The sequence below is a fragment of the Sprattus sprattus genome (assembly GCF_963457725.1).
Source record: "Sprattus sprattus genome assembly, chromosome: 19".
NCBI classification, from domain to species: domain Eukaryota; kingdom Metazoa; phylum Chordata; class Actinopteri; order Clupeiformes; family Clupeidae; genus Sprattus; species Sprattus sprattus.
The window spans coordinates 25,125,138-25,138,011 of record NC_137917.1 but is presented as its reverse complement, the minus strand read 5'-3'; the positions used below and the strand labels follow the sequence as shown (position 1 = coordinate 25,138,011).

Here is a 12,874-nt window from a genome sequence, read left to right as displayed (position 1 = left end):
TAAGTTAATAAAATAGAATGAGGCCCACCTATACTGACGTGTAAATGAAAAGGAAAAGAGCATGAGACCAGTGTTTTTACTAATTCATTTCGTGAATTAACTTTCAACTGGTTGGGATGGAATGAGGAACATCAGTGCCAGAGGCCGAGCTTGCCTTCCCTGCAGATGGGTGCGAATGATCAGAGTCAGTGAAATAGTGATACAGTGTCAGTATATGTTCTTTTTACGCACACACCTCCCTGTCCCCGATAGTCTAGGCTAGGGTCATCTAGAGTCATCTGCACAGTTTGACTAAATATGTCTTGATTTTACATTAATATGAAATTGGAAAATTATTGGAAAACAATCATAATTAGATAATTGATGAAATATAATACAAATTATAATTGCTTGTTGCAATAAGCATTTTCCACATTTGATTTAAGGGCAGATATGGCCTTGGTCATGGCCTCAGTGGACCCATACACTGACAACTGGAATGAGACGGACGAAAACAACTTGTGGCCAAGAAATGGGACTGAGGAGGACGACGAGTATTATTATGATGACTACTACGAAAACCAGCCTGAGCTGAGGAAGTCCCTAAACATCATGTCCCTTGTCGTCTTTTCCCTGGCGTTTGTCTTGGGTGTTCTGGGTAATGGTGTGGTGATCTGGGTGACTGGATTCAAAATGAAGAAGACTGTGAATACCGTGTGGTTCCTGAACCTGGCGGTGGCGGACTTCCTATTCACAGCATTTCTGCCTCTAAGTATTGCCTACACAGCCATGGATTTCCACTGGCCCTTTGGCAAGTTCATGTGCAAAGTCAACACCACACTGATTACACTGAACATGTTTGCCAGCGTTTACATCCTCGTAGTGATCAGTGTGGACCGCTGCATTTCTGTGGTGAAGCCGATCTGGGCACGAAACCACCGAAGCGTGCAAAGAGCGTCAGCAGTGAGCCTTGTCGTCTGGTTCCTGGCCCTGGTGCTCAGTTCACCCTACTTTGTGTTCCGGGACATCACTCCCAGTGTGAATAACAGCAATATCAACTGTTTCAACAATTTCGCCTCCTCAGACGACCATTCCCCCGAAGTGGAGGCATTGAGGTCACTGCGCCACTGTGTCATGATCATAACCCGGGTCATATTTGGCTTTGTGGTGCCATTTGCCATCATCGTGTCCTGCAATGCCGTCATCATTCATCGACTGAGGAAGAGCCACTCAATGTCGGGGCGAACTGGACGACCCTTCAGGATAATTGCGGCTGTTATCACTGCCTTTTTTGTGTGCTGGGCACCATTTCACATCATGGCCATCATTGAGATGATTAATCATACGAAGTCAGACCAAGATTTCAGCCAAACTCTTCAGCATGTCGCAGTGATTGGGCTTCCAATTACCCTCAGCCTGGCCTTCCTTAACAGCTGCCTGAACCCCTTGCTGTACGTCTTCATGGGTCAGGATTTTAAGGACGAAGTGCGCAAATCCATCCTGAAGGTGCTGGAGACAGCGTTCACAGAGGAAGTACACCAACTCAATGATAACCAGCCGTAAGGAAAAGTCATTTTCCGATGCAGAGGTGTGAGTTATTGCGTAGGCTAGGTCCTTATATCAGGGACATGTGTAGTCTGTGTCACTTCTCAAGAACAACCACTATGGCCCAACGAAAGCATCAGACTACAAACACCCATTTCCCATTCAATTTGTCATACCCTTCTGTAGACTGTATTTCATCTCTCAAAACCAACCACACTCCCAACATCCGTAATACCACAACCACATTTCCTGCCCCCACCCTCTCACTGAGCGGTCCATGACATACGTACATTCCTCGGTCCTTTCAGACTATTTGTTTGTTGGGAAATAAAATCAATGATCCACTAATTAAAAGTCTGAAAATTGGATGAAATAAACATTTTATTTATTATATATTATGTCCATCTGTTAGTGTGTGTGAGTTTTCTTTATTTTCTTCAAACATAATAAATATAAAGCCTTACACTTATAATTACCCTACGGTGAACTGAAGGCTGTCAAGTGATTGTGATGTAACACATGTAATCTTAATATCTAGGTAGTTATACCTCCCTAACCTACCAATGTCAGCACCAAACAAGCAAACTAAAAGTCAAGTCCCGGGTAACAATATCTCAGAAAAGGATCAATTCAATAAATGCCCCAATAGATATGCAACGAGGACGAACTTTCCGAGCGATAGGTGGGAATGACAAGAATCAGCAGAACATTGGGTGTTCTGCCACAGAGATTGACACTGAGATTGACGTCACGCATAAAGAGTAAAACCTCCCTGAGACCTCTATTTAAATCAGCAAACTTGCGACTGTTCTGCAAAGACTACAGTACAACTTGAAACCATTCAACGATTACTGCGTCATATTTGGTCAAACAAGGTAGGCAAAAGTTACAGTTTTCTCTCACTTTGGTCTGTTTTTAGGTTAACACATCAGCAAATGCTTAAAACTAGGCTAGATAGAACAAATAAATTAACAGAACAATGCAATTAAATGGCAAAATGTGAATTGATGTGTTAGGGCATACTTACGTAGCCTGGTGTACACACCAAATAGAGATGCAACAAACTCCTAATTACTAATTACTTTGACATTCTAAAATACTACTAACATAATTTTACCGGAAATTACTTAAGGCTACCAAAAAATGGTTATTTTTTTTAAATGCGCCAGGGAGAAATAAGGAGGTTGTATTTTTAATGATTGCTTTCAGTCATATTTAATTTAATTGTATATGACCACTACCTTTTTATAAGACATTACGTGAGGAAACTTGTCTATAGGGATATTAGGCTATAGGCTACAATTTGTCTCAGTAACAAAGTTACAGTTCAAGTGTAACTATTTGGATGGACTTCACCCTAAGTTTATAAAAGACTTCACCCTTTAGAAGTTTATAAAATAGAATGAGGCCTAACTATACTGAAGTGTAAATGAAGAGGAAAAGAGCATGAGACCAGTGTTTTTCCTAATTCATTTCGTGAATTAACTTTCAACTGGTTGGGATGGAATGAGGAACATCAGTGCCAGAGGCCGACCTTGCCTTCCCTGCAGATGGGTGCGAATGATCAGAGTCAGTGAAATAGTGATACAGTGTCAGTATATGTTCTATTTACGCACACACCTCCCTGTCCTCGATAGTCTAGGCTAGGGTCATCTAGGGTCATCTGCACAGTTTGACTAAATATGTCTCGATTTTACATTGATATGAAATAGGACAATTATTGGAAAACAATCATAATAAGATAATTGATGAAATATAATACAAATTATAATTGCTTGTTGCAATAAGCATTTTCCACATTTGATTTTAGGGCAGATATGGCCTTGGTCATGGCCTCAGTGGACCCATACACTGACAACTGGAATGAGACGGACGAAAACAACTTGTGGCCAAGAAATGGGACTGAGAAGGACGACAAGTATGAGCTGAGGAAGTCCCTAAACATCATGAGACTTGTCGTCTCTTCCCTGGCGTTTGTCTTGGGTGTGCTGGGTAATGGTGTGGTGATCTGGGTGACTGGATTCAAAATGAAGAAGACTGTGACTACCGTGTGGTTCCTGAACCTGGCCGTGGCTGACTTCCTTTTCACGGCATTTCTTCCTCTAAGTGTGGCCTACACAGCCATGGATTTCCACTGGCCCTTTGGCAGGTTCATGTGCAAAGTCAAAGCCACCCTGTGCACACTGAACATGTTTAGCAGCGTTTACATCCTCGTAGTGATCAGTGTGCACCGCTGCATTTCTGTGGTGAAGCCGATCTGGGCACAAAACCACCGAAGCGTGCAAAGAGCGTCAGCAGTGAGCATTGTCGTCTGGTTCCTGGCCCTGGTGCTGAGTTTGCCTAACTTTGTGTTCTCTGATGTCGTCTCCAGTGGAAATAGCACCATCAACTGTTTCTTTGATTTCTACCACGAATTGATGGCATTGATCATAACCCGGGTCATATTTGGCTTTGTGGTGCCATTTGCCATCATCGTGTCCTGCTATGCCGTCATCATTTATCGACTCAGGAAGAGGCGCTCAATGCCGGGACGAACTGGACGACCCTTCAGGATAATGACGGCTGTTATCACTGCCTTTTTTGTGTGCTGGGCACCATTACACATTATGTGGATCATTACCGTGATTTGTCGACATGATTTCAGTCCAACTCTTCGCTATGTCCTAATGATTGGATATCCAGTAACCGGCAGCCTGGCATTCCTTAACAGCTGCCTGAACCCCTTGCTGTATGTCTTCATGGATCAGGATTTCAAAGACAAGATGCGCAAGTCATTTTACCAATGCAGAGGTGTGAGTTATGGCGTAGGTCCTTAACAGGGACACTTAACAGGGAATTCTGTGTCACTTCTCAAGAACAACCACATATGGGAGCTTGAGCTGTAAATAACTGTTTATTTGATCAGTCCTGTTTTTTAAGGTTGTGATCCTCCCTGCGGGACACAAGGGATTTGTATGAAATGCTTCTATAGACTCATTGAACCACCTGTAATCGAGGACATTATATAAAATGTGCCATATAAATAAAGTTTGATTAGATTTGATACTTTGCACACCTTCTAATGTGGTTAGTTCAGAAAACATGTTTTTGCAAGGAGCCCAAGAGTCACAAACTGTGCTTTCACAAGCAGACAATAGGTTAAAAATTGTAGTTCATCAGATCAAAGACCCATTTAAATGGGATGTAACCGTGAATCGGGGATATGCATTATTATTAGCCAGCCCCAAATATATATATTTGATACAGACTGTCAGTTTGGAACCTATCATAGCCTCGTCTCTGAATAAATGGTAGAGTCTGTGCTTTTTACAAATACATAAAAAGGGCTGAAACACAGTAAGGTGCATAGTAATATTAATATGGGGAACACTGTATATTTATTATTATTATCATCAAGAAATCCAGAAGCATTTTCATGCTTTGACAACAATAACTACACCTGCACCAGCACCTTTAAGATTTAAAGTATAAAACATACACAGATGCAGTCCACACATGACCCTGGTTGTGTTAGCCTAATAGTCAGATGTGTTCGCTACTCTCTGTGGTAGAACTTGGAACGAATCTCCTGCAAAGTAATATAGTATTCTATTATGTTAATCACAGAACCAGCTCGCACTACAAAGTCTATAGTTTTGCACCTTTGGACAGTAGGACTACAAAGTCACACGCCCTCTCAGAGGCCCAATGGATCCTTTCCTAAAATGCGATGACTGAAGTGCAGCCAGCCTGAGAAGCCTCTCGCCGCAAACTCGAGGAGGCATGAAGTAATCTTCTCATCTTTTCATTCATTCAATCACTACGGAGCGGAAACCAGCGTATACACTACTAGAGTTTCTCCGCCCCCTGCTGCTGTTTCGGGAGCCCAGCAAGAAGCTAGCTACCTTATCAGGATGGCATCACGTTGGGAAATTCAACGACTGAGCAGAGGTTTCAACTAAACTGATATGCCTAATGTGGACTAGTTAGTGCTTAACTAACTGTAGAGGTGAGTTAACTGTATAAGTGTATTCAATATAGTTACATAACAAACAACCCTGGGCTTTTAGGCAAAGGCCTTTCTTATGCAGATAGCTAACTATAACGTTAGCTATATAAGAATAACCAACATTTGTTCGCTGCCACGACTCATTGTAGCTAGCTATTTAGCTATTTTAAGCTGGCAGAACTCGCAGCTCTTTCAAGCATAAAATCAGTTGGTAGTTCGCAAATTCGTAAAAGGTAATTCGATTTAACGGCCGTATTGAGTAAGTCAGTGTTTACTTCTTAGCTGACGAGATATAGTCACCTCATTTAGCTAGCAGGTTGGTATGCTAACGTTACCAGGCGGATTATTGGCATTCTTGTGAAAATATGTCTTGGTTTACGTTAGTGTTGAACAGCTTGGCGATGTGCACATACCTTAACGTTTCGTTGTTAGCCAAAGTTGTGGTAGATCTATAGCTACTTTAGTAGTTAGTGCGCTAACTGAACTAGCTACATTGATATAGCTAACCAACTTGTATTCCTATAACGTGGGCGACCATACATGCATGCGTAGATTGTAAGATTCGGATGGTCATTTCTTACGGGGAACATGCAGGAATTTAGCTTGCTGTTGCAAAGTGTATAATATTTCGTGTTGGTGCTGTAGGTGCACTGATATAAATGCAACCTGTATGTTAAATACGGCAACGTTTAGAACGTGAAGGGAAAATGCTAAGTTACATTGTAAGGATGTGTAGACAACAGGAAATGGGTGCGTCTTAACTTAATAAAGTACATATAACGTCAACATTAGTGGAAATGCGACTAATAAAGTAAAAGGTTAAAAAAATAAAGACCTCTAGCCCCATGATTAGAGAAACTACAGCTAATCAACAGTTGGAAACCCTGCCTTCCCGGAATGAAATTAGTTGAGAGGTGAGAATCTATAACAATAACAACACGTGAAATACATTTCAGTGAAACATTTCACGTGATTACCAATTTCAGTTTAGTGACTTACCTTGTATTTTATGGTGACAGGAAAGCTTTTTAATGTCCTATCATTGTTCTCGCTTAACAGTAGCTTATTTCAGGCCACGGAGGGATGCCAGACTAGCCCACCTCGTTTCGTTTTATCTTGGTATCAAATTGGGAAGGTAGAGCAAATAAAGAGATTTGTGGCTTTTTAGGCTTTTCGGAGAGAAGACCCCAATGGTATTATATAGGCAAGAAAAAGTTTCCCTGCAAATGTTTAACCTGGGTCCTATTTCCACATATTTTCAGGTCTGCATGTTTACTAGGGACAAAAACAATCCATGTTGGTCTTGTATTCAGTTAGCCTTACCCTTGACTGTAGTTAGAAGTGTCTGACTTTATGAACAAAGATGTGGGAAAAATAGGGCCCAGGTTATACAATCCCAAAGTTTCCCTTTAATGACCAGCAGCGTAAGTAGCCTGTGTTCAATAATTTTATAATTGCAATCGTTGGCAAAACAGGTATAGTAGTAGTAGGCTATACACTAATTACTGGAAAAGCAGAGATCCCAGTAGATCAGAAATGACAGCATGCCACACAGTGGTTGCTGCAAATGAATGCAGCGAATGTAATTTTAGCTAACCATGAAATTCAATTTAGGTTAACAAAAGCATAACAATTTAAACTCTTGTTCTCTTGTTCTCTGAAGTGTTTTCCAGTCATGATTATTTTCATGGGAATGCACAATAAAATGTTAAATAAGGTTTTATTTGGAAATCACACTGCCTGCCATTGGAAATGATACCTCCAGCCATTGCTTGAGATATCCGTTGTTAGGTGTGGGCTAGTTGTGCGACCCATTTCGGTACTTCTGGACTATCGTAAACTAGGAATGGGATTTGAGAACCGGTACTAAATTGGTATCGCTTCCTGACGGGTCAGTATTGGAGTATTGATAAGCTCCTGGACAAATGATGCTTCAGTCGTTTATGTAGGCTAACGTGAATTTATTCTAACATCAGGGCTCTACACATACTTTTTTCCCACTTTTTGCACCCAAGTAAAAAAATAGAAGCACAGACAAAAATTCAGTCAGTTCTGTTTTTACGGACTTAAACATTATGCATCACCATCAGGCTTTTAGCTAGGATTTTTTGAGGGGGGGTCCATTTTGTAATTGAACCTAACGCGGCGAAGCCCAGGTGACTCAGCAAAACTAGGGGGGTCTGGGGGCATGCTCCCCCATAAGATTTTTTTTTGAAAATAACCTTTTAAATAGTGTCCTCTAGTGGGTTTAAGGAAGATAAATTAACAAATTTAGATGTATTATATGGCATAAACATATTGAAGACATCCGCTGAGATTTTGTTTTGGATATGTGTGAAGCAGGAGCACCCTGACCTGGGAGAGAAAGCTTAGGAGCAGCTATACCCTTTGCCTCCATATATTTATGTGAGAACTCCTTCTCTGCAATGACTGTGATCAAAACAAAGCATTGAAACAGACTGTGCCTGGAGAAGAGCCTAATCAAAGCAGTTGCCTCCCTTTTTTTTGAAAATAACCTTTTATATAGTGTCCTCTAGTAGGTTTTAGGAAGAGAAGTTAACAAATGTAGATTTAAAATATGGCACAAAAATAAAAATATTGGAGACATCCGCTGAGATAGGTGCTAATTATAGTTAATGTCAGATATCCTCTGTTCAATTTTCAAACTCCCTCACTATATGACATTTTGCTCGAGCAATATTCCATGACAAATGATACGATGCCAACGTGACAGTTTCAGAGTACTTCGTTCATAAAAAAAAAAGCCGAGTCTGTTTCTCTGACTGACGTTTCAATTCAAACTATGTACCTTGTGCTTGCACAGCTCTTTGCCTTTAGGAACTCCTGGGCTATATGTTAGCATTGTGTGTGGAGAGAAGGCGCTGTCAGGCGCTCCAAGTTTGAGGCTTTAAATTATGCGACAGTGACATCTGGCATATTAAGCAGAGGGGTTTTCCATTTCGCTGCGCAAATAATTCCTTCCATTCAGGCAAGAACGTGCAGTGTTTATCTTCATATTTTCGTTTAGCTTTACGCTTTGCTGGATCCATGGCATTCTTTCAGTAGCTACTGCTAGTTTGGCTAGTAGTAACTCTCTGCGACTGGGTGCACACATTAGAATGTTTCATGTTTGGAACATTAACGTTACTTGAAGACATCTCTCAAGATCGCGTGATGACACAATATACATGAATAGATACCCCATTCAAATCGGACAGCTTTTTGTCTGTATTTCGTGCAAAATATGCATTTTAGATGTTTATTTTACAATATGAAAATTCTGTACACCAAGGGAAAAGTCAGTGAGCACTCGCGCTGGAGCCGAGCCCCACGTCAGCCGGCAAAGAGCTGCATGCGGCTCGCCACCCCTAATAGCGGTAAACTGTTGTTTTACGTGTTACAACGTGATTACGCTCATTAACGTTTGAACAATGTTGAGAGTTATTGTGAACACGTTTAAAAAAAGTTTGACTGAGTGAAAAAAGGGACGAAAACTTAAGGCGTCTGTAGGGCGTCTGCCTGAAAGTACTGCGTCCAATTTCTTATTATTTTAGAACAGTGCGTCCAAAAGACGCACGGACGCATGCCTAGCTAAAAGCCTGATCACCATTATACTATTAAACAAATCCCATGAACCAATCGGAAAATTAGGAATGACTGACACAAAATTGACAGGAAACATTGTTATATGTTTTAATATATTTTTAATATGCTAAGTTGAATTTCATATGGGGCATACCTCAAATTGGCTTTGCCAGTTTTTGTAGCCTTGTTGACTTGACCGTTTTCTACTAGACAGCCAATGTTCAGCACATCAATTGCCGAACAGCTTCCTGAATTGTTAAGGCCACTTGCCTGCCAACAGTGGATTTGACTGTGCAAGGATTGTTCAATTCAATTTTATTTATATAGTGCCATAACAATACAATTGCCTCTAGGTGCTTTACAGAGCCCAGAGCCTGAACCCCCTTAGTGCAAGCACAATGGCAACAGGGGCAAGGAAAAACTCCCTGTTAGGCGGGAAGAAACCTTAAGCAGAACCACGGCACATAAGGGGGGACCCATCTGCTTGAGGTCGGGATTGTTGGGCTGTGACTGAATGCATCCCTATAAATACTGCAGGGACATGTTGTTAGATCACTGATTTGTGCCTCATTTGCAGGTTTCTGAAGCCAAAGCATAGCGTCTGTAAGTGACAAGGGGGGATCCCTTACAAATCCATAATGCAATATTGTTCATATTCAAGCTATTCAAAGCTCCTCAGCCAATCAGGGTTTAACTTGAACATCTTCACTTAGGGCCCTCCCCATTCTCATCATCTTCCTGGCACTTCCTGGTATTCCTATTGTCCATCCATGTCTTTCCCAGTCTGGCAATCCAAAGGTTCAGAGTTTGAGTCCTTATTCTACCATGGTGCGTCTTGTCTCAATCTTTGAATCTCAAAAATCTCAATGCTCAAAGGTCTTAGGCTGGGACCTGCTGTTTCCATTTGGCCCTAGTCACAAATACCTGAATTCATGCTTTTAAAACAATCATGGGTCCTCAAGGTCTACACTCTGTCTCAATGCTCAAAGGCCAAGGCTTGAATCTGCTGTTGCTACTGTGCCTTACAAATACCTAAATTCATACTTTTTCAAATATGCATCAAATTGTGCAAAAATTATCAATTTATTTATTATGATCTAGACTTTAAAATTAATTCAAATTATAATCTATCTTGTGTTTCAAGAACGTCCCTGCCAAGCCATCATTGATGTAAAATGTGACTTGTCTGGTGGCTCAGTGGCAAGGTGTTTGCCTTGATCTGAAGGTTCCAGGGTTAAGGTTCCCCCAAGAATTTTGCAGTTCATTAATTAATACACCGTCAGGAGCCTCAGTAGCGGTTCGAAGATCGATACGCACCCACAACAGCCTGGCACCCCCTCCTCATGCAGGGTCAAAGTATGGAGGCAACGTGGAGAGCGCTATGCTGATTGTTGCATCGACTGAGTAACAGCCTTTGGTGGGGGCAGTGTCTTGGCGTGGGCCGGTATCTCCATCACTGGCAGATTTGCCAATATTGTTATCTGATTCTCTTGACAGAGCCATAGGATAGGACTATTGATATGAAGAAGGAGGTACTTACAGATACAACAGTAAAAGATCTTGCTTGTGTTAATTAGTCAATGCATCTGTCCGTCCAGCGCATCTGTATCTCAGCTTCTGAAGGTTGTAGACACTTGAATTTGGTCTCAAAATGACCGGAATACGCATGTTTCTGGCATTCAGTTTGCTTTGGCTTTTATTCTTAAACTGGGTGAGAGCTGAGAAGTCTGCCTCCCATAAATATGTGGTGCTGAAAGGAAATAGCACTCTGATTGAATGGTTAGCAAGAGCAGGATACTCACGTGCAATAATGCACCTTCTTTTGAAGACCATGATCCCAAGATGACTAGTAAACCACTGTTTCCATGTTGTCATGCCCGGCTCAAGAACCATGACAAATAACGGGGGGGTCACACAGAGTTAAAGCAAAAGAACCATTCATTTATTGGAAACTAACAAGAACACTAAACATCACAAACTACGGTGAGGTGTGGAAGTCAGTAACAGTATTGTTTGCAGGTATGCATGCCCTATAGATCAGTGAGTGAAAAGTGAAAGTCCTCTCTATAACAGAGGTGGTGTAGACACACACACTGTGAAATCCACCTCTGCATTTAACCCATCCAGGGAAGTGACACACACACAGTGAAGTGAGGTTACACACTAACCCGGAGCAGTGAGCTGCCTTTGGCGGCACCCGGGGAGCAGTGATCGGGGTTAGGTGCCTTGCTCAAGGGAACTTCAGCCGTGGGTGTGGGCATGGGAGAGTAGTGGTCTACCACTTCCCCCGCCCACAATATCCTACTGGTCAGATTCGAACCGGCACCCTACGGTTTCCGGCCTGAAACCCTAACCAGTAGGCCACGGCTGCCCATTGTTGCTGCTGTGGATTTTTGTATAGTAAGAAGAAACCCAAAGACAAGCATGTGGAGCACAGAGCGTTGGGCCCAAAGTTCCCCTTTCTCTCTCATGGAACCAGTGGGGTGTGCTCTTATAGTACTGGGAACTCTTGGCCAGGTGTTCCCAATAAATGAAGACCCGACCACACCTGCTGGGCATCTACAACACGAAGCACAAAGACAAGCAGCCAGCCCAGCAACCAAAGGAGGCGGGGTCGTCACAACGTCAACTTCAAAAGTCAAATTAATTTTGATAGCATATGGTTATGTGAAGGACAGATAAACACCCGTATCTTTCCCACTAGCCATCCAGGATATGCCCTATGTAGTTCTGTGTTCTGCGCTGGAACATCCTGCAAAAATGAAAGAAAAGCTTTCACAGCATGACATTGCCAGCTATACTGCCTAAAGACATCATTTAGTGTGTTGGCAAGCTTCTATAAGTGTCAACTGGGCTGTTGGTGGGGTTTGCAAGGTTTTTGAAACAGAACTCCCTATTGTTGCTTTAAGTAGTTTTACGTTAAGCAATTGACCTGTCGCTAAGCGCCGTCCTTAGAACGCAGATGAACCAATGACATTCCAGCCTGAACTGGACTCGGACATCGGCTCCGATAACTCCATTGAAAACAACAGGGAGGAGACATGTTACAATAATTTAATGATCGATTGATGTTGCTTATGAAAAAAAAAAAACATGGTCAAACGATGTGCTTGGGGTACATGTAACACCGACAGTAGGTATCCCGATAGGCTGCAGAATGGGGTATATTTCATCCCTTTCCCCAAGCCACAACGGGACAAAAACAAGTGTAATTGTGGTAATGTAGTTTCAACATAAATGGCCAAACGATGTGCATGGGGTAGATACAACACTGTATACAATACGAGTTATCGTGAGAAGATAGGCAATGGGGTATATTGTATCTCATTTCCTAAACGAAAACAAGATCGGTCCAAAATATCTCCGGTGGATTAAGCTGTGTGACAGACCGCACAGTGAACGCTACGTTCATTAGCTTTCTGCCATACTCTTGTTAGAATTTCCCATTGCTTAAGCAATCAACTAAGCCTACATGATAAAAGGCATAGGCCTACTCATTATTCACAGTACCTGCTTACTTTCACCACTGATGTTATGCTAGGCTTAGGCAAGTTATCTCTGGTTCAAATTAGCTAACGTTAATGATTCAATGCGCTAGCGTAACTTTGTCAGTTATGGGACAGTTTATTAAACAAACGATAGGTTTAATAATGGATTAACATGGCAACGTGAACGAAACACACGCATGCCGGTAATTAAAAAGGTTACATTAACAAGCTAAACAGTTAGGACCATAGCCTATGGTTTGGACACTGTCCTGTCAGGGGCAGGTTCCTG

At 41.9% G+C, this 12,874-nt stretch overlaps 2 protein-coding genes across 2 annotated transcripts; both read left to right on the top strand.

The window, feature by feature from the left end:
• Nucleotides 1–432: 432 nt before the first annotated feature.
• LOC308380824 (chemerin-like receptor 1) lies at nucleotides 433–1,542 on the top strand (the record flags this gene model as incomplete). The annotated part of the gene is made up of 1 exon (XM_080858236.1): nucleotides 433–1,542. One exon carries the CDS (start codon nucleotides 433–435, stop codon nucleotides 1,540–1,542), a length of 1,110 nt encoding a protein of 369 aa, XP_080714362.1.
• A 1,799-nt stretch (nucleotides 1,543–3,341) lies between these two features.
• On the top strand, nucleotides 3,342–4,340 carry LOC308380701 (chemerin-like receptor 1; the record flags this gene model as incomplete). Its single annotated transcript, XM_080858106.1, has 1 exon — nucleotides 3,342–4,340. One exon carries the CDS (start codon nucleotides 3,342–3,344, stop codon nucleotides 4,338–4,340), a length of 999 nt encoding a protein of 332 aa, XP_080714232.1.
• Nucleotides 4,341–12,874: the final 8,534 nt, after the last annotated feature.